Genomic DNA, 27,580 nt, shown 5'->3' on the forward strand with positions numbered 1-27,580 from the left:
GTTTAGGTTTAGCCCTAAAGATGTTTCTTTTCCAGATCCTGTTTTATATCAATTGTATTTCTGAGCTTAAAAGACATGTTTCTATCATCTTTCATGTTTTTAAAGATCTGAAAAAAATATTCCTATTTTCTATCATTTTTAATGTTTGAACGCATGCTATCGCGTCTGCAGCTTCGGTGGCTGTATTTCAGACGTTAAGCACACTTGGCATACAGAAGGTGAGGAGAGACGTTCTGCAGACATGCCCTGCTGTGCCATAATACAATTATAGATTTATGTCCGTTATTTTTGGAGGCTTACGGGCATTAAGAGGGCGATCGAATGGAGTCAAAAGACCTCCAAGCAAGACCGGACACAACACAGAACACACTGTTATCTGGCTGCATGAGTGCATGTTTGTTTGCGAGGATGCACGTGGCCGCATGTCCAGCTGTTATGTGCTCACTCTGTAAAAGACTTTGTTTTTCCTTTTCCACATATTAAATAGCAATTCGGCTTAATTAGCTTAAGCTATTTGCTTTCTCGAGTCTAATTAAACTCATGTAGCGCCACCAGTTGGTTTGTGTATTCGCTGTTTAAACTCATTAGCGCTGTTTGCAAAAGCTAGAATCACTATAACTATTGTTCATACATGAGGTTACAGGGTTTATAAAACACCAGATGAAGTGAACAGACTTCTTATTTTCACTTAGGATGCATAAAATGTAACAAAAAATGACAATTTCAAATAAAGGCTTTTCTTTTGAAATTTCTATGAAAAAATTCAAAATAAATGGTTTTCAACATAATGAGATGTCTTTTGAGCAGCAAATCATCATATTAGAATGATTTCTGAAGATCATGTGACACTGAAGACTGGAGGAAAGATTCTGAAAATTCAGCTGCGCATCACAGAAATAAATTACAATTGAAGAAATATTCACATAAAAAACAGTTAATTTAAATTCTAAAAATATTTTACAATATGGCTGTTTTTCTGTATTTCAGAGCAGACTTGGTGAGACTTTAAAATCTTACTGACATCAGACTGTATATCCTTATGACAACATTTGCCCTTAATATTGATGTATATAATCTAAAATGACTGTGAGAAATAATAATAATAACCAAATAGCAGATCTTCAATCACTGATTAATTCAAACGAACAGAACTGGATCTTACCCATTTTTACAATGTTTTCTGCTACTAAAGCTTAATTAAGAGAAACAAAATCTCTTTCTTAAGCCATAAACAAACAGAACACAAGAACACAAAGACAGATGGAAAGGTTTAGTCAATATACTGCAAGTGCACAAACCTGCTGAATGTACTTAACATGCATTATTGTGGGATTGTGGTGGTAAAAAAAAACTTCCATCTCAAGGGGGAGATGCAAACCAGATGCGCTATTATTCAGGTAATAAACTCACCTGTCAACAGCTAATAAATGTTGACAGCTTAACTTGCTCAGCAAAATGCTCTTCAAACTTTTGCTTAAGCCGATAGACAAAAAATGACACCAGTAGCAGAGAAATGTGAATATATCACCCAAGTTTACATTAGAGAGATGAGTTTTGCACACACTCAAGTTCTCATCTGTAAGATGAAAATTCATAGGCAAAAAAAAATCAGACGGCACATGCTGCAACATATTTGAGATTTTCTTCACCAGGATTGACACGGGTGAGATTTCTGAGTCATTCTAATATCTGAGCAGTTAAAATGGGGTCTTTGTTTTCTCTGAGAGCGAGAGAGAGAGTTCAGTGTGGTCTTAATGAGCTGTCCAGTAAATGGATCGGTTGCCTGGACACAAATGAAGTTCAGTGGCAGAAATGAAATGGAATGATTATTCACTGAGGTCGAGAATCCCAGACAGACACTAAAGCAGCAGCATCTCCACTGACACCGCCATTTACTACACAACACTTAAAGAGACAGATCACAAAAATGGATCATTCTTTTCATGTCACTCCAAAATGTATGCTGTCCAAAAAATATAGATCAACAATTAAAATACATTGCAGATGGAATGTAAGAACTTTCTGTGAACTGTTCAAGTGCACCAGTGACACTCCTAATTGAGATTGTAGATAGAGTGTCAATGGTCAATTTGAGAGATAGGTGGTGGTAATTCACTTACAAGTCTGCGATCCGCCACAAAGCAAGACGACGACGACATTTCTTGCACAGAACGATCATTTTGTCTTTACACATCAATGTATTGTCACAAGCATTTGGTTTTGTGTGTTCTACTGAAGAAAAAAGTCACCTATATCTTGGATGCTCTGGGGGTAAGCAGATAAACATCAAATTTTCAATTTTGGGCAAACAATCCCTTTAAATCTGAAGTCTTTAAGTTTTGCCTCTTTGTCGCCATCTCTGTTTGAAACCTGCAAATGCAGTTATTTGCAGAATACTTTTTTAAATGTGGGTCGTGCACCGTGTGGCTGTTGGAATCACAGTTTCTACAGTACAATAAACTAGAGTCAAAAGAACAATCTGTTCAGAAATCAGATTTAACTATGGCTTGTTACTTCATATAAAACAATATACAGCATGAATTTTGCACACATACATTTGCGTTTTCAGAATACTACATGCATGTTTAGAAAAGTGCTCTCTCATGTTGTTTTAGAACACAGTAAGCGTCCTGTTGAGTGTCTCACTCTCTGTTCCTTTTCCCTGAACTCGCCACACGTCTCAAGTGTCTAAAGTAAATGGAGGCTGTGTCCTCTGTGAGCTTCACCTAATGATAATGTCTTTGCCTGTCCTTCCCATCTGCACCTCGAAAACCAACACTAATGCAGCAGAACTATGACATCTTCATGCCAGGAGCTGGATAAGAGAACGAACAGCATGCACTTACATCAAATATTTAAACAAGTGAATGAGGACTGCAAATAGGATTAACCAGTTCTTATTTAGAAAAAATACTTGTACTGAAAGAAGGGGTGGGCGATATGGCAAAAGTATAAAATCATGAAGTTCTGCAAGCAAATTCCCCTATTATAAAAGACAAAGAATTTCAAGGTGACAAAATAAGAAAAATAATTGTGGATATTTAGGCCAAAGTAGGCGAAAATACAAATATTTGTCATTATTTTATCTTTGTTTTTAAAAATAAAAACAATGATACACATTAAAAAATATATTTTGTGTAACAGCATTTTATTTTCAGGTACAATAGGTGTATTTTTCTCAGCATTCTGTTGTTTTATTAACATTAATGGAATAGTTCACTCAAAAATAAAAATTCTGTCATCTGTGTGTTAATTCTGTCAGTGTTTTATTTTATACCATCCTTTATTCAAAATTGTTTTAAACCTAAATGAGTTTTATTCTTGGCCTAGTGGTTAGAGAGTTTGACTCCTAACCCTAAGGTTGTGGGTTTGAGTCTCGGGCAGGCAATAACACGACTGATGTGCCCTTGTGCAAGGCACTGAACCCCCAACTGCTCACCACTGCTCTGTGTGTGTGTTCACTGCTCTGTGTGTGTGCACTTAGGATGGGTTAAATGCAGAGCACGAATTCTGAGTATGGGTCACCATACTTGGCTGTATGTCACGTCCCTTTTCTTCTGCTGAACATAAATGCTATTTTGAAGAACATGGAAAACCAAATAGTTGCTGGTCCACAGATACTTCCATAGTATTTTTTCCCTACTATCAAATTCATAGTGGACCAGCAACTGTTTGGTTACTCACATTCTTCGAAATATCTTCTTTTGTGTTCAGCACAAGAAAAAATTAAATTTTGGGGTGAACTAGTACTGTACCTGCACGCATCAGTTTTTCTCTCAACTGTTTACTTTCAGTTTAGACATAACAACTGAGTCTATGTAAATCTTGAGATAACAGTTCAGTAAGCAGGCGCTGTTAGACAGCCTTTTTAGTTCGTGCTTCATGTGTATGCGCTCAGAAAAAGCGTACGTCAGAACAGCGCTCGAATAAAATGTTTGACTCGCAAGGCTTTAAAGCACATGCAAAGAATGTACTTTTGTGATTGCGAATAAGTGCAGTGTCCTGTGAGAGTAACTCTATCTGCGCATTAAATCATCATTTGCACACGCTTTCTTTGAAATAGGAATCGTTGCCGCATTTCTTGTTAACATCTTCCATTTATCGCCGTCTCGTTTGTATTTGCCCAGTTTGTAGAAAGCCTCACCAAACCTGACCAGCCAGGCATTTGCAAACACAGGAATTGAAGACACTTGTACAAACGCGGATGGGTGACATGAGTGGAGATGGCTCCAGATCGGCGATGTATTGTTTGTTTTTCAACGAGGTCCATCGCACAACACAAAATTAATTTGCTGAACGCAGAATAAACTGTATGTTCCTGCGCTCAAAATGAAATGAAATTGAGGTAATTTGTGAATTACCATGATAGTATAGTCTAAACAAAACAATTTGCAACTGTTACTGTTATTACAATTGTATACAAACGTTGTATTATGCTTGTTATAAGTGTGTGATGTCATGTGCACTACCGCCGGTCTCAATAGACAAATAGATCAGTTTAATAGTCATATCGCACACCACTAACAGAAAGATATTCTTGAATGTCTGCATTCTTGCATAGACAGTATGGCATATTGCAATACTCTGACAGTGTTTACTGCTGCACTGAATCTGCACTGAATCAATGCTGTGCCATTTGAATCGATCTAATGATTTATCCACTGACTGAATCTTTCAGAGTGGTTTTTCACTCATTCAAAATGAACCAATAACTGTTATGTTGTTTAAATTTAAGATTTGAATCAAAATGCAAATACTTAAGTAGCAAGTAGTTGTAAAGATATACATTCAGAAGAGCGCTCTACTGGTACTTCAATAAAAATATTAATACAATTAAAATAAAATAAACCTATGCAACCAAAAACATTTTATTTTATTTAAATTAATAAAAAAATTTTTTAATTAAAAATATAAATTATTATTCTTCTTTTAAAAAAGAATCATTAATGCAGACATTACCGTATTAGAATCATTAAGCAGAATATAAATTGGAACCAGAATCATAAAATTCCTGTTCCCATCTGTAGCTGTATTTTGTGAGTGTGTGTGTTTGTGTGTGTGGTAACATGACGTTGGCAGCTTTGAATGCAGTGAAGTTACAGATCTATCAAACGCTCAGTAAAGACTAATGCTTTATTCACCAAGGCCAAGCGGGGTGTGATATGAGTAAAAGTAAGCAGGTGTACAAAATGAAAATGTGAACACACACACACACTAAAGAAAACATACTCTAACCTTGACAACTGCAGATGCCTTTATGGTGCCAACCGGTTTTTATTGTTTCACGTCGACTCGCTTAGTTTAATGACTGACGGCTTTTTATGAGAAACGTTTCTGCACCTTACCTTACACAATATACTCACACACCACAATAAACCCAAACCAAACGCCCACATCCATCTCTCTCACAAACACCTCAACAGCTTCTGCAGACTTAGAAAACATCAGCCTTCATCACAAAAATCAGTTTCTGAAAGAAATGCAAGCCTCATATTTATCCAAACACCAAATAAAATCAAGACAAATCGTCAAAATCATGTTCATGAAACCCATCAACAAAATTTCAAGGTCACATTTCACTTCAAAATTAATAATAATAATCATATAAAAATATAGATTTAAGCTATTTTAGGATAATTAAATTTGTAAGCATTGTGAGCATGATTTTCAAGACAAACTTAAATTCTTACTACTAAAATGCACTATAAATACAGAAATATTGCCTACAATTAACAAGCATTTAAATAAAATTCAATAGAATGTCTAATGTTTTGTATGTTTTAAGCAGATCTTATTCAAGTCTTATTGTGCATTATTCATTGGTGCAAAATAATCGATGCGCAAAAAAAGTTTCTTCATAATATTTATATTTTACATGTACTTAACGAATAAATGCAAATAAAACATAACAAAAATTAATAAATAAATAAGTAAAATAAAATAAACTACACAATCATTTTTTGTTGTTTACATAAAATAATCAATTTACCAATAGTTCACAATAGTATTATTCCTTTGACCAAATATTCAGTGCGACAGTTTGTTGCTTTGTTTGTCTCGCATTGTGCAGTTGTCTTCAGATTACCTGAAAGTAGCATGGGAAAACACCCTGGAATTAATATTTCAAAAGAGATTTGGAAGGAAGGACTGAAACTAATTCATACCTGCTCTATTAATGCAAGATTACAACTTACAGAGTTTAAAGTGCTGCATGTGTTACACTATACCAAAACTAAACTCCATCAAATTTACCCTTCAGTTTCTCCATTATGTGATCGATGCAAGTGCTCAGATGGGACGCATGCTCATATTTGTTGGTTTTTGCCCTGAGATTTCTGAGTTTTGGAAGAATATTTGTCAGTGGCATTCAAATGTTTTTGGAGAAGATATCAGTCCAGATCTTGAATGAGCTTTTTTTTTTTTTTTGGATGTTCTGACCATACATTAGCATTGACACATCTCTTATGTTTGGTATGGTGGTGGCTAAAAGGATGAATTCCACTCTATCACCCGGATTTCAATAATGGCATGCTGAAAGGGCTTTGTTTCTCTAAGACTGATGCATGTAAAAAAAAATATTAATGTTATGTATGTTATGTATTAAAATATGTTGCCCCTTCCTCACTTTTTTTTAAGAATTGAAATTTGTTTGGACACTTATGTTATAGATAACTTGGATATTTTATTATTTTATTCCATTTTTAATATTTTGTCTGACTTTTCTTAAAGTTGTGTATCTGTGTTTGGGTGGGGTTTTACTGTATTTTCTTTTGTGTGGTTAGATCAGGCATGGCATGCTTTTTGTATACATTTTGTGGGATTTTTTTTTTTTTTTTTTAGAAAATAATTATAATTAATTAATTAATAATTATATTTATTAATTAATAATTAATTAATAATTATAATTTTCTAATGGTTTATCAAGTTTACTTTAAAGCCAGTGCAACAAATACTACCATGAAATATAAAATGGTAAAAAAATACATCATATTACAGCAATGTAAATTAGATTTTTTTAGCATTACAGTAATGCAAATTAATTTAATTCTTAATTCTTTCTCTTGATTTCAGTGTGAAATACAATGTATTTTTTTGGAGACTCACGCAACTGACAGAGAAGCGGGAAAGATCACGTGATCAGTCGGAGGAATGTGGAACTGATGCTAAAGACAGAAGCCGGCCAACAGCACGCACACGCACACGCACACGCACACGCACACGCACACACACACACACACACACACACACACGCAACAGCTGCCCAACGTATCTGCTTCCTCAAGGAGCAACAGGAGAAAGAATGTGCCTCCTGATAATGAGCTCTCTCACAATCTACAACACACACACACACTATTAAACTGGTGGCAATGTCTTCCCATGAGTCTCTGCTCGGCTTCATTCCAGCAGTCACGCGCCAGTCATCGCCTCCGGAATCACAGGACGACCCTGATGCTTTGTGCTCTGCTGCTCTCGCTCATTTCTCTTACCTGCGACTGAGTTCGGCCGAGGCATCATCAGACTGGACGAGTTCTGCGTGGGATACTGGACGGGGCCCTCGGACCCTACGGCTCCTGAAGTCTTCTTAGCCGTGGAGACACTCCGTACCCCTGTCCCAGATGTTGAGGCTTCCTCCTCGGCCACCGGAGAGCACGTGTCTGGCCGCACATGCTGAGCGCAGCTCCTTATGCTACCCTCTTTACCCCACTCCAGACTGGAGCCGCTGCGGTCGTCATTCTCTGAAGAGCTGGTGATGGTGGCTGGATGAGAGGAAACTGGATTACTGACACTGTGTGCACACATGATTCGGACTCATTCATTTAAACCGATTCTATTCAGTTCAAATCACAGGTACAGGCAACAAACAACCCTGAATAACAAGTTGTTCACCAGCCTGATTACATGTACTATCCATTTTTAATTTATCCTAAGTGCACACTGCACAATGATATAGTGTGGATACAATACAATACAAATTTGCATTGCTGTAATTTGATTTTTATTTTATTTTTTTACATTTTTATATATGCTATATCATTTATGAGATAAAAAGCTAGTTTCTCATGTAGTTTTACTTTAGTATGTATACTAAAATAACTAAAATGTACATACAAATTACATAGACAACATAACTATTAAAATGATAAAAAAAACACTATATAAACTTAAAATGAAAAAAAAAAAAAAAAATCACATAAAACAAGTTTGCGTATATATATATATATATATATATATATATATATATATATATATATATAAATTATTAATTAAAATTGTCACTTTTAATTTTAAATCTAGCTTAGCTTTAGTGTATGTACTTATTAACGAAAACTGAAATAAAAATTAATAAATTATATACACATACTTAAAAATATATTTAAAAAAAACACAAAAAAGAAAAAAAATTTTTTTGTATAAATAACTATAATAGTATTTAATAGAGTGTATAGATATATCTTGTAATGCCAGTCAGTCATAATTAAATAATAAATTAATTGAATCATGAATCATCATAGTGCCAGTGCAAATCTTCAGCATTGGAGGAGACCTACAAATAATAAAAAGTGAAAATCTTTTACACATTCCCTTAAAGAAAGAAATAATAAAGAAATAAATAAATACAATAAATGCATCAATTCCAGGGTTTTCATGACTATGAGAAGCCAGTTAAACATTTCTTCATTGTTTGAAATGTTTCCGAATCCTCAAGCACTGTTTATGTCCGGGTTTAAATAACAGATGTTCAATATGGAGTCAGATGTGTGCAGCTCACTGTATACGTGTCTGTAAGTGCATCTAAACCGCTGTTCACACTGTTTGGCTTTTCCTTCTGCTGATTCTTCACAAACTTCAAAGTCATGAGAGCATCAATCACATCCTGAGCGGGTCAGACAGGCCAAACACGCTGCTCTACATCAACAAACCAGCAGACCTGCTCTTTCTCTCATCCCAAAGACAACAAGCCTAACGCACTGAACACCAGCAGAACCAATTCCTGTGTTCGCAAGAATGGATTTTACAAACAATTTACACAGAAATTTGTCATGCTTCTTCTGTGTACTACATCTAAAGGACAAAATAAACTCCTAGCCAGCTAGATGCCATTACAAATGGGCTATAATTCAGGGTTAGATGCCCCTTTCTAAAAACAACTTTGTGAGAATAACAAATATTCTCCAATATTTTCTCAGAAACTAGGACTGCCATCCTGTAATGCTGCATAATTCAAAGAGAAATGTTGAAGATTGGAGCTCAAAACCGACTTTCTGAAGCGGCCAAGCTGCATCAACACCTCATCCTGCGAAAAACCCCACGATTGGATCTACAGGCCAACATGAGCTGTGATTTCAGCTCTCAATCTCCACTTTTAATGAGGCGATGAGACGCAAAACTGGTGAAGGTGTGGTAGATTTCCAGTTATTGGGTGAGACAGAAATGCTCAGGTCACACGTTACCCAAAAATCAAAAATATAAACATTTTCCACACAAATTCTTATTACCATAATGTGTAAAAATCTCATTCCCGTTCATTTAATATCACGAAATCAGTCAGGACACTTTTTTTTATTTTTATTAATAAAATGTATTAAAAAAAGTACTACAATGATGCATGCTTACATTTCTACATCAAAAGTTTTAAAAATAATCTAAAAAGAATTACCTTATAACAATGGAAATAAGATTATAAAAAAGGCTTTGCTGTATTTATGCAAATTATCATGCATTTATTTATACTATATATTTTAATATTTAAATATAAAACACTTAATTTTTATGATAATTATTAGTATTTATTTTTTATATGATTTTTTTCTTTATTACATAATTTCTGAACATTCAACGAAACTGAAAGAAGTTACATTTTCTCAGAAATGTACCAGTCCTGTAATTCTCATTTTCATTGTTGCATTGTAAAAATGTAGATATATATTTAATATATAGATTTATATGTTAATTGTTTATATATATATATATATATATATATATATATATTTAATTTTTAGAATAAAATTGTAAGTACATGTATAATGGAATTATTTTTAGACTAAATTATGCTGATTTTAATGAAAAAAAAAAATCTAATATTGTGTATAACCAGTGTTATTTTAGTATTACTGAAAGACTACTATAATTTTTATGAATATTTTGAAACTAGTTTTTATTTATGTTCTATTTGAATTTGAATTTTAGTTACAGTATTGCTACTTTTATTGTGTGTTCCGTTTTTAGTAGTCTTTGCTTATGTCTACATAGATTTTATTATTCTTTATTTCAGTTTTAGTTATTTTCAAATTTAACTGAATTAAAATGAGAAATTTTGCAAAGGCAACCTGCTGAAAAAAAAAGTTTTATTTCAGTCTGAACCCTTTTTATGGTTTTAGTTTCAGTTTTTGTTAACTATAATAACCCAGACAGTACTGAGATTCTTTCACTTTGTGCCAGTGAGGTTTTGTGGGTTAGATGTTGATTTGGAAGTGTTGTGTGTGTGTGTTTCTCACCGATGATGCCGCTGTCTTTGCTCTCGAGGGTGGAGCTGGGGCTGGTGATGGCTCCACAGGCCGGGTGGCTGCTGTTACTGTTTAAGGTGGAGCAGGGGCTGTCTGTACACGGGGACGCTGTGCTGCTGGTCAGAGTGGAACACGGACTGATTCCCTGATTCACTGGACACTGCAGAGATAACAGAGAGACATGCTGATGTTGATGCAGTAATAATGCAAACACTCTTATCTGTGTTACAGTATATGGAGGGGTAGAAGAGAGAGAGAGAAGGGTTATAACTCCAATGTTAACAGTTAAATCAATCTCAGAGTCTGATGTTTCTCTTCCACCAAATAAAAGCAACCAGCAGAAATAAACAACTGATGAGGTAAAAATCCCTGACATGCCACCAGAACCTCATCCAAGGACCCTGCACATGACTCAATCCAGAACTGACTGGAGAAAAAACACCGATAAATTACTGACATGATGCACAAGGGTTTACAGTGCTTCTCTAAACCCGCATTTCAGGTTTTAAGAGTTTTTTTGGTCACATGACAACAAAATGGCTTCCTGCATATTAATTATAATATTTAATAATAATTAAATATTAATATATTATGTGTTATTATTTTATTTGTATTACTATTATAATTATTAAATATTAAGCTAAAAAATGTCATGTTTCAAATGTTGAACTGATATTGTCTTGACCTATACTCATGAGTAGACCTCAATGTCATATTCCCTTTTAAGGTTTTATTGTCACATGACAACAAAATGAATTTCTGCATTAATAGTACTTCATTTTTATTATTTACAATAATATAATATATATATATATATATATATATATATATAATGAATAATTATTATTGCTATTAATACAACAACAACAAATATATATATATATATATATATATTTTTTTTTTTTTGCTTTTAAATGCTAATTATATTTTCTTCTTATACAATCTCCAGATGAAAAAAATCCAACTAGGCATTATTTACTCCACAAAAATGTCAAACAATTTTGTCAGATAACAACAAAATCTCTTCCTGGATGCTGATGGCACCACATTAATATTTAAATTTTAATATTTAAATATAAAAACTATTTCAATGTTATGGTAATAATAATAATATTAATAATAATAATACAAACAGAAATATTTAATTCTAAAAATACTCCTGTTTAATACTATCATCATTAACTACTATTATGCCATTTTTTTCAAATATTTCAGCTTTTAAATGTTTTTTATTTTTTTACACCCATACACGTGACATTTGACATCAACATTTTTGACATTAAGACCCACTAACACATCATAAACCATTTAAATTCAGACTTTAAAAACATGCTCATCCTAGAAGAGGTGCTTTAATTTCAATATAGCTCAACATATTTTTGATTAACAAAATAGATCCAGACAAAATGAAATGAGTGTTGAAAAGCCTGAAAGAGGCAGACTGTTTACGTCCTTCTCTCAGACCCCAAACACCAGCAGCCCCTCTGAGTCACCGCAGGGACACGAGTCAGTGAAGGTCACAAAACCAATGAAAGTTCCTTTAAAACAAACTTCCAGACGGCAACCTCATGAAACAGATTAAAGACGCTCGTCCGAGAACAAGCGACGCGGATCGTTAGCAGCTCTCAAAGACACACATTGTTGCTTCCCTCTTCACCCAATTCCCACATGAGCCATTATGATTTATTAAACAAAAGCATTGCACATGAAGGGCGTTCGTACCACAGTCTCAGCCTAATTATCCCATTCTCCGAAATCCTGATAGAGCTGAACTATTTCTGGAGCAGACCTCAATTTAGCAGGACTCAGGTTTCTGGTGGTCGGCTCTGCAGCGGTTCAGAGCGAACGGGAATGACTTACTGTGGAGGCACACAGACACACTCCTCATCGCGTCTCACACTGACAGACGGCAAACACGCGGCTTTAATCCATGCGGTTTTCTTCCTTCTGTCTCACCGTCTCGTTCTCTCACTCTTGCAGCGGCTGTGGAAAATACCTTTTTTTCATTCTTGTCGTCCATAGGTATGCGTGAGGAGCCCGGGATGCCTTCGCCCAGCAAAAACCCCAAGCGTGTCATCAACTCCTGAGCGGCTGGGGAGGGGCCTGGACCGGCCGGCTCTGAGAGAGAGAGAGAGAGAGAGAGAGAGGGAGAGAGGGAGAGAGGGAGAGGGAGAGAGAGAAACACAGACTTTACAGGATCTGCGCAGATAACACAACAGTCATTCACTGCCATTCTCTGAAACAGGCACAAAACGGGAATCACACAGAAAGTCATGAGTCAGAACTCAGACTGACTCCGTTTACTCTCTTAATTCATGTTTCTGGTCTTACTTTAAATTCTGCATCTTATTCTACAGGAAAAAATTATACATTTTGGTCTACCTCTGAAACAACTTTCCTTTGCTGATGACATCACACATGCCTCACATTTTAACCCCTCCCCCTCTGTAATCTGATACACCCTTTACGAATACGATAACAAACAATCAATCCATCATTAAGGCGTTTTAAATTTAAACCATCACTTCTGGCCAAAATACCAGTCCATAATCCATAATCCAACGCTTCCTGCAGTATTAAAGTTCATTTCCTGTTGGCTCTCACATCAAAATGCAGCCGCATATTTGTTTAGAGATGTTTTGGTTTGTAAACGGTGCTTGATCTGTGCAGATTTCTCTCCTGATTTAGAAAAGATTCATTATTCACAGGAGAAAGAAATATTAGGGATACAGGACTCGTATTTTGGTTAGAAGCAGCTGCTTAAAGTTAAAAACATCTTAATGGTGGATTTGTTTCTTACAAAGACTCAGCTTTTCACTTCATAAGACATTAACTGATGGACTGGAGTGGTGTGGATTATTGTGATGTTTTTATCAGCTGTTTGGACTCTCATTCTGACGGCACCCATTCACTGCAGAGCATCCATTGATGAGACACTGATGCAATGCTAAATTTCTCGAAATATGATGAAGAAACAAACTCATCCTAATCTTGGATGACCTGAGGTCTACTATTTCAGCAAATTTAAATTTTTGGATGAACTATCCCTTTAACAGTGAGAAACACTGATGGACAAAAAACTAAATATGAAAGATAAAAGTGAAAGTCTCTAAAGAGAGTTTATGAGCAAATAATGACTCAAATGTCAATCTGCACCTCCAACAACTCATTTAAGAAAAGACTTAGAAAAGAACACTGTGGTACAGAAAAAGATAAAATGCATGGATGAAGATAAAAAATAACAGCATGAAGCACATGAGGGTGAGTAAACAGACAAAACTGTCACTGCCTGTGAACTATTTCTGCAGCCTGTATAGAGTAGGAAAGAATATGTGATGAGAATGAACAGATGAGAGGAGTTTGTTATTAATATCCATTTTCTCATTACTCTTTCATCTCTCATCTCAGTGCCACACATATTAATAACAAGCATTCCTGTAGATTCAGAGCGCTCGCTCACAAATCTTTCATTCAGCACACAGGTCTGGAGCTAAAAGAGCCTTCAAACAATGTATGTGTATATTTAGAAAATTTGATTCCCAAATGTGTATGCCAATTCACATTCACAAACAAATGCTCATTTTGATTTATTTAAACTCACATCTGATTGGCTAAAGAGAATGTTTAAAAACACAAACTTGTAAATCCGTGCCTCACAGAAAAGTCTGCAAACATATGGTGACAATTCAACAATCAGTTCATACATGTACAAATATTCAGAAATGTGCAAACATACTTAGGAATGCATGAATTGTTTTTTCATTTGAAAAACTTATTTTGAGAAAGGAAATTTGGTGGTGCACTTGCAAACTTTATTTTGTTAATATGAATTAGATTATTAGGTTTGCAAATATATAACCGTTTGCTTGAGAGAGTAAATTAGCTTATGCTTTTGTGACTCTTTGCAAAAAAACCTTAATTTTGTTTTATCTCTGTATGAAAAGCCTGAACAGAGCAGAAGAAACTACACTCTATTGCTCACAACTCCACACGTCTCCATCACTGGCGTTATTGATTTTAGCCACAGATCCACAGACACCATCACACACAAGACACCAGCAACCCTCAACACGGCCCAGCTGAGCTATTTCTGGAAAACACCATGGCCTGAGATTCATTTCACAAAACACAAGGTATTTCAGTGCCTAGATGCCTTGAACAGAGAGACTGATTCACTTTGGTAATAGAGCAGCACACGAAGATCTCTAAAACATGCTACTATTACAATTACATTTATAGTTATTAGTTTTTAATTCTTCTCTGAAGAAGAGGATTTGAATCAAGGATTGAATTTGGGAAAACTCGAATAAATTGACAATTTCACTTTTAACAGTAGTGAAAAGGGAGCAACTATAAAAATAATAGTTGTTCATATATAATATAGATGATATATATATTTAATCATTTTTTTAAAAGTGCAATAAGACAAATACGAAAGAGATACAAATTAAACTCATTTTTCATTTTTTAGTTTTCATATATTATAAAATGTGATGTTATTCCTGTGATGCAAAGCAGAATTTTCTTCATCACTACTCCAGTTTCCAGTCTCACATGATCTTTTAGAAATCATTACAATTTATTTGACTCAAGAAACATGTCTGATTATTATCAATATTGAAACCAATTTTGCTGCTTCATATTTTGTGTGGAAATGGTGATGCACTTTCTTTTTGATGAATATTAAGTTTAATGAACCGCATTTATTTGCATTTATCAAACATATTAATTAAAGTGGTTAAAGCATTTATTAAATAGAAATCATTTTAAATTTCTTCACTCACTTTGTCGCTTTCATGAATGATTAATTAAAAATTATAAATTTTTTTTAAATCTTATACAAATGTTTGAGTGGTCTCATTGTTTCCACAAAAATATTAAGCAGCATTGATAATAATCAGGAATGTTTCTTGAGCAGCAAATCAGCATATTAGAAAGATTTCTGAAGGATTATGTGACACTGAAGACTGGAGGAATGATGCTGAAAATCAAAGGAATAAATTAAAATGTAAAATATATTCAAATGGAAAAAAAAAATGTAGCCTTGGTGAAAAGAGACATTAAAAATATCTTAGCGATCCTAACCTTTTTGAACTGTAGTGAAAGTCAATGGAACCTTTCATTCATGTTACAAAAGGTACAACCAAAACCAATTTTAATCAGTAAGTTTTTTTCAAATGGCTTATAAGCAATAGTAGTACTTGTCATAGTGCAGTTGGGTGATGTCGGACACCAGCGTCTGAAGAGCATAATTACTCCCACAGACGTCATCTTGACATTTAAAAACAACACACGAGCCAACATCCCTCTCAAACGTGTCTCCATGTCTCCTCACTGCCGTCTGCTTTCATTCATGCTTGAGTGCTGCAGGGACTCATTTACATGCTCCCAAAAACATTTCAGCACCGCTCTCGTCTTCCAGAGAAGAGCCCAACAAACGCTCGCTACTCGTTCATCCAGGCAAAACATCTGCTATTGTGAATGCCAGTGTCACAGCAACAAGCTGTTAACAGGTGCCCTTTCCACCCAACATCCCAGCAGACGCCATGTTCAGAATTCATAATTAACGCTGAAATCATGAGCGTTTCTTCACTTGCTAGCTGTGAGCTCTGACACTGGTCCAGTTCCTGAGCTGATTTCTGCTGGGCAGTGTACAGAAAATCCATATTGTTTCATCCTATTGACTATAAACAATCTCTATATTTAAGATTCTTTCCAAATATTTCACCTAAACGGTCACTGTAGTGAAATATATTCAAAAGAATCAACGTAATAACAATCGAGTACACACAATAGTTTTTCTACAAGGTTTTTCACTCAATTAACATAAAAAACTGGAGTGATAATGCAAATGAATCAATAACACAAGAGCTTTGAATCGATACACTGAAGTAAACAGACTAACGAACTGATTGATGGAAGTAAATTGAACTGAAGAACTTTTTAAAGGGGTCCTACGATGCTTTTTAAAGATCATTATTTTGTGTATTTGGTGTAACAGAATATGTTGACATGTTTTAACCCTCTAAGCGCCAAAGTCGCAAAATTGCGACAAGACGTCATCCTTAATAAAATATACTGTAGTTCCTTATATGGTGTAATATCTTATTTGTATTCCCTTCCACTAGATGGCAGACATGTAGTGCTTTGATTATTATGCATTGTTTCTGTTCAAAGTGTTCAAGGAAATAGCAGAGCAAGTGAGCTCTCATGTCATTGATGCAGAAGCAATTCATTTCATAGCATGAGTGTAAATGGTGAGATTTATGAGAGAAAATCGCCAGATGGCTAATACAAAGTTGTACCGCGAGGATGTGTTGCAAATGTTGTTCACCGATTCTGACTCTGAAGGGGAATATTTGCCTTTTGGAAATGGTGATCGGCCGTCTAATGATTGCGCGTCTCGCGGTACATCTTTGCTACGCAATGGTGCCGCTGTGCAAGGCGAGAGTGTTCACGAAGCACAAACAAGCGATCATTTCGACTCTTTGCTAAACGGGTATGCGGGTGGCAGAGGTGAACGTGATCATAGTGTCCATAGGAGAGCTGTTGCTGATCGCGCACGCTCTAATGCACGGCCGGCAGACAGTACAGGTGCAGTCTGTGTGGGGAAGGTGCGCTCTGCGCTGTGTCATGCAATGAATGACAGGAACCATACTCTCAAGAACTACGAACTGTGTCACATAGATACCTGATTGGGCAGATAGCTGGTCAACTGATCAACTGTTGGCTTCCTCTTTTCTGATAATTTGGAATGAGGATAAAAAAGACACACACACAAAAACATGCAATAAAACCCAGGCGCCTTAAGGGTTAATGTTTAAAAAACACATTATTTTTAAAATACTGTACATTATTGTAGGTCCTCTATGCCCCACCTTTCTCAAACGCATTGTTTTCTACAAAGTCCCTCTTTCTGACAAGCTCAGTCTGCTCTGATTGGTCAACTGACCCAGTGCATTGTGATTGGCTGAACACCACAAGCAAGCACTCATTGAAAGTGTAACGCCCCTTTCCATAATCGTGAGCTTCATCTTTCAAAATAAATGTAAAGACAGTTAATAATGCCCTTAGTTAAAGATCAGTTCAAGCTGAAAGAGGAACAGAGTCACGTGACAGACACAGTGATGAAGCTTGTATGTGTTTGCAGTACACAAGACACTGATGGTTAAGACCGCTCACTCCACTGTGTGACCCTCTCTCTCTTTTACAGTGGCTAACCTGATTAGGTCTGCAACACTGACTTGGTTTAATTTCCATGCATGTGACATGACTTGGTCTGTCTGTTTCTCTCAGATCTCGTCGGGTGAGACTGTAAAACATTCAGGGCATACATCTCACTCGACCAGCAAACCACAGCCATTCACTGACACTAAACAGAAAATGAAACGAGCTGCCGTCGGATTGAAAATAAAAGACATGGAAGCAGTTTCTCATCTCTAAAGTGAGCAGAGAGAGTAATAAAGCTCTTTAAACACATCAAACAGTATCATAACCGATCAACAAAGTCTGGCCCACAATCTTTGGTTTTACATGCCATTTAGAGACAGGTTTATCTAAAAGAGATTTAAAAAAAAATATATATATATATATATATATATATATATATATATATATATATAAAATAATAAAAATATATATATGGTGTAGGATTTGGTTTGAAGAAATTTTAATTCAGAAATCCTCAGTTAAGTTTAAAAACAATTACAAAGAAATGGCAAGTAACAAACTGAATAAAGCACAAAACTGAAGACTGAAAAAGTATTATATTGCAAAAGTGCTCCCAAATTTTTTTTTAATAATTATATATATATATATATATTTAACTATTTAGTAATTATATTATTAAAATATTACATAATATATTTACAAATGTTATTAATTATTTGTTATATATATATATATGTTTATTTTTTTATTGTTTTTTTTTTTATATGTGTGTCTGCGACTCACCTAATCAAAAAATCTGAATTATTACACCGACACACACACACACACACACAATAATATAAAAGCACACGGATAAAAATGTGCTTTTACTCTCAGAAGATGCAAATGAATTCTGGCATTTAATTGGATCTTGTGATTTTCCCAAGTGCTGTCTAGTTTTGCATGCACTATGCAGACGGTCTATGAATGGACTGTGGGTGGCCCGGGATGAGCCGTCTGAGACCGAGACACAGACTACACATCACTACACCATTTTCTAAACTATTGAAACTCATACACCATCTTTACTTTGAAGAGTGTGAAACACCTTTACTGCAGCGCTGCAGAAACACATTCAGGATATATGAAAGGAAAATCATCATTTCCTCATGTCGTTAAAAAGCACATTTCTTCTCAAAAGGGACACAAAAGAAGCTTTTCTATAAAATAAAAGTTAATGAAGATGTTAAGAAGCTACAAAACAGCAATAAAGGTTTAATAAAAGCAGTCCGTATGAAACCTAATCAGGTTTAGAACAACAAAAGATTGAGTAAATGATGGCAGGCAAATCTAATTTTTAGGAGAACTATTCCTTTTAATACTCCTTGTTAGCTTCTGGTAACCCGATGTAAAACTCTAGCTTTCATCAGACAGACGTTTATATATATATATATATATATATATATATACACAAACATCTTCATAAAACAGGACTATTGCTTAACATTAACAATACAAAGCATCCCATAAAACTGAGCACATAAGAGTCATGAACAAACCAAACATGTTTAATCTACAGCAGGCCCCTGGAGCGTTTTGGGACGGGGCTAAAAATAGTATATTGGGCGGCGGAGAAAGCAGGTACCAGTCGTGGCCTCGGGAAATGTGACACGGCTATGACATCATGCATGTTCATCAGCCCGCAGGCGAACACGGACCAAATTTACCCCCATAAGACTTCTAGATGTACTATAGGGAGGACGTGTGGAGGACATCGTCAGTGTCTTCTCATATGTGGACATATAAAGAAAGAAATGCTACTCTAACACACACTGCTCTCTTTCGAACACCGTATCCATTCTCATAAATCACTTGCATAAACTGTGCGTGACTTGATCTGAGGTTTGCAGATCAGATATAGGCGTTTGAAATTAAATCCACACAGTGTGTCTCCAGGGAAAAAAATACACACAAACTAACTAGGAGGAGGTTCGGTTAACATTTAAAAGCTGTGGTGCTGCTCAACAGAAGGTCATTTTATCATTCAGTCATTTGTTTTCATCACAGGTGTCATGAGTGTGTGACAGATGTGGCATTTATAAGCTGCAATAGACATGTCATGAAAAATAATATGTAGGGGTGTGCGATGTGACGATTTTTGATCGTGGACAAGTAAAATGTCTCCATGATCTGCTTTTGAAAAAATATTGTAGTATTGTGCTACAGCGCACCTCCGTCTCAAAATACTGTACAATGTGACAAATTCACATCAAATGTTAACTCAGCAGTTGAGTTACTCTCACAGGACACTGAACTTATAATCATAAAAGTACATTATTTACATGTGCTTTAAAGCCTTGCTGGTTAAAGATTGTATTTGTTTGCTGTACTGAAGCATGCTTTTCCTGAGCGGGCCTCCTGGCCAAACTGAGTAACTGATGGAGAAGGGCTTTGGTTATGAACAAGAAGCTGATGGTCGCTCTAGTTGAGCTCCATAATCATATATGTCATATATGACTCTGGAGCACAAAAGCAGTCTTAAGTCTCTGGGGTATATTCTTAGCAATAGCCAAAAAAACATTGTATGGGTCAAAATTATCAATTTTTCTTTTATGAACCACTGGGATATTAAGTAAAGATCATGTTCCATGAAGATATTTTGTAAATTTCTTACCACAAATATATATCAAAACTTTAAGGTATATTAAAAATATATTAAAAGTTTAAAGGCGATTTTCTCAGTATTTAAATTTTCTGCACCCTCAGATTCCAGATTTTTCAGCTGTATCTCGGCTAAATATTGTCCTATCCTAATAAACATACATCAATGGAACACTTATTTATTCGGCTTTCAGATGATGTATAAACCAATTTTTTTTTTTATTGACACTTAAGACTGGTTTTGTGGAGATAGTAGAAACCTACAGAAGGACAAACATCACTGCACTCCACTGATCTGGGCTTTATGCTGGTGTGGCCAGATGCAATACTCTCCTCAGTGCAGACACATGAAAACACACCTGGAATTTGCAAAAATGCACCTAAAGGACCCTCAGATTGTGAGAAACAATATTCAGTGGTCTGATGAACCTCAATTCCATGCATCATGTTTGAAGGAAACAGGCTCTGCTCATCACCTGCAGAGTAGCATCCCAGAAGTAAAGTGTGCTGTAGCAGCCTCATGCTCTGGGCTGTTTTTCAGCGGCAGGGACCGAGGGACTCGTCAGAGTAGATGAAAAGCTCAATGCAGCAAAATATAGAGATAGCCTTAAAGAAAACCCAGTCCAGAGCAGTCATAACCTTAGACTGGGCAATGACCCCAAGCTTATAAACAACTCTGTGAAAGTCCTTGAATGGCCGAACCAGAGCCTGAGCTTTAACCCAATCACATATTTCTGGAGAGACCTGAAAATGTGCATCTGAGCCTGAGAGGTGAAGAGATGAAGAGAAGAATGGCAGATAACTGCCAAATGCTGATGTGAAAAGCTTGTCGCGTCATACCCAAAAAAACTTGAGGCTGTAAATGTGTTCCAGCTAAGAACTGAGTTAAGGGTTTGAATACTTATGTAGGGGGGGGGGGGGGGGGGGGGGGGAGTAATTCAAAGCAGTTTAACATAAGGCTGTAACATAAAACGTGAAAAAAAATATGAATATGTATATATGTATAAATTGAATACTTTCGTAAGGCACTGTAAATATATATATATGATCATTTATTGACTTTAACTGAAAAATTTAGTGTTTACTATTCTGCTCTTACATAATACACACTATTTTCCATTTTAATATTGTAAAGCTGCTTTGACACTAGGGTTGGGCGATGTCTACAAAATTGGCATCGGATGATGTCTACAGTGAAACATTGTGATGGATGATGACATCGGGGGGAAAGAGGGAATTAGGGAGTGTGCCCGAAGCTTGAATCCATATTCAGAAAGGCAAAGGAGACAAATAACAATTGCTTACAGTTGTTTGTTACGTAACAGTAGCAAAAATTTCCTGTTGCAATTAATTGCTCATGCTTTTATCACTGTATACGGTATTAGCACGGCATTGCCATTTAGTTAAAAAAAGTGGTCATAAAACAGTATAACAGGTTTAATAACTTTTTAATAAAAAAAAAATAACTGAACATTTAAATACAATAAAGCAATGCAGAAAAATAAAGTTAAAAGTTTTACACAGATTATTGAACTATAAAGACCCATGGGTATAACTTTACAATCTCATTAGTTAACCATTATCATTCACAATGAGCAACAGCTACATTTGCTACAGATGTTATTAATCTTCGTAAAAAAAATACAACTCTTAGTTCATGTTAACTCATTAACTGACACAGTTGCAACTTTCGATTTTAACATTTTATTAAATAATAAAATGAAAAAAAAAAAGTTTGAAAATAAATAGCCTGTTTAGTGTAAATATTTAAGTATTTGGCGCTGTGATGAACACCATAGCAAATCCACAAATCTGGGAAAAGTATTCTTAAAATGCATTCCAAATTCTGAACAATTTGTAATATATAATTATTCATGGTATTTAGAAGTGCCCACGATAACAATACCGTGCATATTAATTACCGTGATATATCGCATTACCGAATACCGGCACATGTCTACTAACCACATAAACAGAGTAAGGAGAGATGAGGATGATAGCGCATGATTTGCAAAATGTGTAGTAAGTACTGCTGCTCCGTAGTATAAACAAAGTACGTGTGATTGTGAATCTCGAAAGTGAACGTTTCAATGCCAGGCATAATAGCAGCTCAATATCGTGATGTCTTATCAGTCAGTGATGGTATCGCCTATGGGCCAAACCATATTTGACAAAATCTGCATTGTATAAGGCGCAATATAAATATGTCATGAAGATTCATATGAACTAATATGCATATTGAGAAAATTATATTTCTCTGTTATATTTCATCTCATCAACTCTCTCTCTCTGTCTATAGGATGAATGTGTCACACAAATGTGCACCCATACAGTAAATGTATTACATAATGTGTGTTTCTACACAAAGGTGGTTAATTCAGCACCAAGCGTCCACTCACTTTCATTCATACAATTCTCCTCACTGACCATTTTAAGAAGGCAGTTCACATATCAAGCAGCATTTATGAATTGGTCCCTACAGGCCTCAACTTCCTGCATGATCTCCATCACAGTCAATCAAGTCCAATCAGCAACATTCTCTGCTTAATTAATGAGCTGTGTGAGGTAAGTGGTGGGTGGCAGGTATTACTATGAATTAATTACAACACGGCTCTGCTTGTGTAGAAATGTTCAAAACGGTTTACTTTTCTATGTAAATGCCCTATCTTTGAGTAAGAGCAAAATATCGATAAGCAATGTATCTTAAATGCTCTTGCTTTAGGACATCAGGTGGAGGAATCCAATGAAATGTCCTAAAAATAAATAAAATTGAATAATATTAATATTAACGTCTCATAGCTCTGGCCTAGCAACATGCAAATATAACATCACATAGACTGAACACTAGAGGGTTTCTTAAAAGTTTCTTTAACGTTGATAATTTCATGCATTTGGCATAAAATAAGGCTATTTTTGCTGCTATATTAACTATACGCTATAACAGTGTCGTTATATTTATTTAGTATTGATTTTTCTGCTGTCTGTGACCAGTTAGAACAGGCTTGAACCCATTTCTGGGTATCGACTAACCAGTTGAGAATTAATGAACAAGAGAACTAAAGCAGTAGAAGTTTTTAATTCTGTCTAAGGCTGCTCATTATGAAAATCCTCACGTTTATGACACATTTCAGCATGGAAATGGTTTGAAACGCAGCCCTGAAACACAGAGAGCTTCATAACCGTCTGATGTTCTTACAGAAATATGACATCATCTAAGGGCCAGTGACAGATTTTAGCAGGACTTTAAGAAAATGAACAGTCTACCTGCAGCACAGGAGTTTCAGGGATAAACTTTGTTCTGAAGCAAAGGTTTGAGTTCGAGATCTCGAGAGGCAGTCACAACTTTGCAAACAATATTTATGTCCTTCATTTGATTTTTTTTTGATGGCGTACCTCTCAAAGTGAATTCTCCTCTCAGAATATCTTCAGACGCAAGAGCAGACCACACAAGAGACACAATTACTGAGATGAAATTAAGTTTCTGCACAGATCTAATCAGAGAAACCCAAACTTTCTTTTGGAAAGCTGTGACATCTGCTCTACTTCCTGCCTGGAGATGCAGGTCAAGGACACCTGTGAGTGTTTGTGTATGACTGAACACACACAACAGCGAATGAACTACAGTTCATCAATCAAAAACAAGAAGATTAGAACATACTAGAATATTATAAAGAGAGAAAAAATACTTAAAACCCCTTGAATTTTAAGTGACAGACAGACAAATAGATGAATAGATGGATGGATAGATAGATAGATTAGAGAAAAGAATTTATGCATGGTAAATATTCTCCAGTTAGCCCCTGGATATACATAAAATGACTCTGAAATAACTGCGCTGTTTATATAATGTCACAACCGAAGGGCAAAAACCAAAACAACACTGTAATGATAAAAACCTTCGTATTCATCCGGAAGGAGGCGGCGGGAACCGGCGGACAATCAAACGAAATTTAATAATTCAAAAATAAACACAAAACAGCGCACCAGACCCTCACGGACGACTGATGCGCACAAAATAAAAACCAAAACACAACTAAAAGCCCAGGCCTGGTCCTCTCTCGTCCTTCACTGTCGTCACTCCAGTTTTATATCCTTCCATCTCCTCTGTGGGACTCAAGACCGGTGGTGGGTCGCAGGTGTAGCGGATTTCCCAATCACTCCACCGGCCTCACTCGTGTTCCCACATCCCTCGGCCCCGCCCCACTCGTCACAAACACCCTCACCCTCATGAGAGATTTACAGAGCATTAAAGCCCAACAGAACGATACGCAGGCAGCACAAGTGTGTGTGAGATCTGCTGGAGTGTTTACAGAGACCCACGACACGAAATGTGTGTGTCTCATGAAGAGCTGAACACACACACACACAGTGCGAGAGCTTTAATAAACACATGATGAATGCAGACCTCTCCACTTTACAGCGCTGCTCAGGAGGAAGTTCACAGTGAACAGCTTCAACGGGAATGCTCAAAAAGAGGCTTCAAAGCCTGCTGAATCAGTTCTTTTGCCATTTTCTGGTCCTAGGTGGGATCAGAGTTAGAGTTTTGCTTGTGGTCTTGGTCTAAGGACTGGATCTGGCGTGTGAACACAAGCACTTCTAGCTGGACAAGCTAATCAATGACTGCAACTGAATGCAAATCAATATTGCAGCCAGTGTTTTCTTTCAAGTAGTTCAGAGATGAACAATATAAAAATTCTGCACAATACTAATTAGGGATGGGCGTTTTCCGTAAATATCACATTCAAATATTTGAGCTCACAAAAAACAAATATTCGAATATTCGTTCATTTAAATTAAGTTTAATGAGTTATTTTTCAGCAACATTTATTGTTTCCGTGATTTTGAACAAGCTTACACACAATAAGCTTGAACATTACACATTGTGTTTTGTAGCTGAAAACCTTTAACAATGCGTGCAAACAAACAAAAGTACAGATTAAAAGCAAAAAAAAAAAAGTGAACAAAGAAAAAATGTAAAGCAGCCTGCAGCAATTAGGCTATTGTACAGAATGTAGCTTACACTTAATTATTAAACTGTCAGCAAATCTTTTTTGCTTTTTTTTATTGTTTTACATGTTCTTGTTAAGAAATACGGGCATGTAAACATGATCGGGGGAAGTCGGGTCCTTAGTCTCTTAACAATAGGGCCGACCGCGGAGAAAACGCGCTCTGACGGCACAGACGTTGGCGGGACTCACAAATAACGGTGTGCTAAGCGAATATGTTTTGTGAAGCGCTTCGTGTTTTCGTTTCACCACTGAATGGGATCCTCATCTGGTGGAATACATGGCTCCAGCAAGAACTGTTCCCACTCGTCTCGGCTGGACTCTCTGTAATCATCGCTGAAGAACTGGCTCAGCCTTTTCCGACGAGTGGGCATTGCATCTTCTTCATCGTGGCGACTGCATCCGCACCACTCGCATCAAGGAAAATGTTCTGATAATGTTCAAAAAAGTTTTTTTTTTCTTACTTCTCATGTTTTCATCGAGAAACCTGAGATGTTTGTGCCGAGGGTCTAGGGCGGACACGAGAAGAGGAGTTTTCACTGCATTCTCCAAGTTAGCGGTGTTTATTCGTTGCTTGAGAGATGCTGCAACAATGTTCTTGAATTCGGTCACTTTCTGTGTTTATCCACGGCATATTTGAAGTACTGTAGAAGACCGCAGTTTAGGGGGCGTTCACATATCGTGTCTTTTGCATGCTCAAGTTTGTTATTTCTAATGTAGGCACTCGGTATGCGCGATCATAATGGAAATAACGAACTTGAGCGCGTCCGCACCGCATTGAGTTAAAAACATCTCAACTTTTCAGAATGCCACAAGCGCACCGCGGGTCATGTGACAAGAACTAAACATTCAGCTTCATCCTTTCCCGTAACAACGTTGAAAGCTCAGCCAAGATGAAGGAACTGCTGATCATAGCTGTATATGGATTGCCATTTTGAAATAAATTTAGTAGCAGAGCTACTGAAAGCGATTTTTTTTGTGCTGCAAATCCATTTATCCTTTGCTGAAATTTCCGCGTCCTCATGGAGAGCGCGCGTCATTGTTGCTTAGCCTTAGGAGCGCTTCTGCCCGAGCGCTTTGGAAAGAAGGAGAAAGCGGCGCGCCTAGCGTTTTCCATGCATTTTTAGGTGCGATATGTGAACGGCCCCTTATTCATTCATTAATTATTTTTCGCTTGCATACATCTTCAAATATGCCGTGGAGAATCACATTAAGTGACCAAATCAGGTTTTATTGTAACTTTTTTTATTTGCGAAATTTGAATATAATTTTTATTTATCGAATAATTAGAGCAGAACGAATATTCAAATGTTCGACTATCCGTGCACATCCCTAATACTAATAAGTCAATAAATAAATAATATCTAATGTCGAACAACCCAATGTAGACTGATTCCAATAAACAGTTCTTTCAGTTCTGAAATTCTTCATTGCTTTGCTCTTGGCAGCAGTTTTCTGACTCAGTTTTGGAGCGCTCTGACTTCAGGTGATGAGGAAACAAGTGCATTTAATAAATAAACGCCTACCACACTTTCAGTCAAAAAGCTAAAAGTCTGGCAGCAGGACAGAGTAATTAACCATCATTATGAAGTACACACACACTGGGGCTAATTATGCATTATTAGTGCATTATTAGTGAAGCATGCTGACTAATTTCACATGGCACTGTTTGCTTCCTTCTTTCAGCTACACGTTCACCGAATGTTTGGGAGATGAGGCGTGAGAACAGGTATTTACAGACAGAGCCGCCACATTCCCAGGAGGGTAGGGAAGTTTTGGGAATGCCGAGAGCTGTTTGGTGTCCTACTGATCTCTGCAGTCGTATTCACTTATGAAGCCGGAGATACAGAGACCTGCAGGCCGTCGATCCACCGCAGACGTTATAGTGCTCCTGGGAAATGCTTACTTACAAGGTCGGAAATGAGAATTATGAGTGCAAGAGTTATAAAACATTTTATGAACTGAAAATAATTAGAGTAAAACTAAACCTAAATAAAGTACTAATAATATAACGGTCAAATAAATTCTCCTGTGGATGTGTTAAAACACTCCCCTCCTGCAGATGGCGATGTGGAGTTAAAATGCTAATTCACTGGGTTTTTTAATTGTTTCCTCTTTGGGATACAGTTGTACACTGTTTTAATCGATTTAAAAGTCAGTGTGAACGCAATTAAAGTGTAAATAAAGATTTAAACTCACAAGGTTTTGTTTATTTAGATGTAAATAACTTTCAATGCCAACTACTCAACTGCTGTTTAA

At 36.2% G+C, this 27,580-nt stretch overlaps 1 protein-coding gene across 3 annotated transcripts in view; it reads right to left on the reverse strand.

Annotated features, from left to right (window-relative positions):
- tanc1b (tetratricopeptide repeat, ankyrin repeat and coiled-coil containing 1b) overlaps positions 1–27,580 on the reverse strand; it is a 201,634-nt gene that overhangs the window by 68,327 nt on the left and 105,727 nt on the right. For all 3 annotated transcript variants that reach the window (XR_009422458.1, XM_059500646.1, XM_059500645.1), the window contains exons 5-7: positions 12,502–12,623; positions 10,497–10,665; positions 7,488–7,757 (exon numbers count right to left, since the gene is read on the reverse strand). Coding sequence is in view for 2 of the 3 variants with exons in the window: in XM_059500646.1 (XP_059356629.1) it covers positions 7,488–7,757; positions 10,497–10,665; positions 12,502–12,623 (561 nt within the window). In the remaining variant the exon portion in view is untranslated. The remainder of the gene's footprint in view (positions 1–7,487; positions 7,758–10,496; positions 10,666–12,501; positions 12,624–27,580) is intronic.

The sequence above is a fragment of the Carassius carassius genome, chromosome 19 (genome assembly GCF_963082965.1).
Source record: "Carassius carassius chromosome 19, fCarCar2.1, whole genome shotgun sequence".
Taxonomy (NCBI): domain Eukaryota; kingdom Metazoa; phylum Chordata; class Actinopteri; order Cypriniformes; family Cyprinidae; genus Carassius; species Carassius carassius.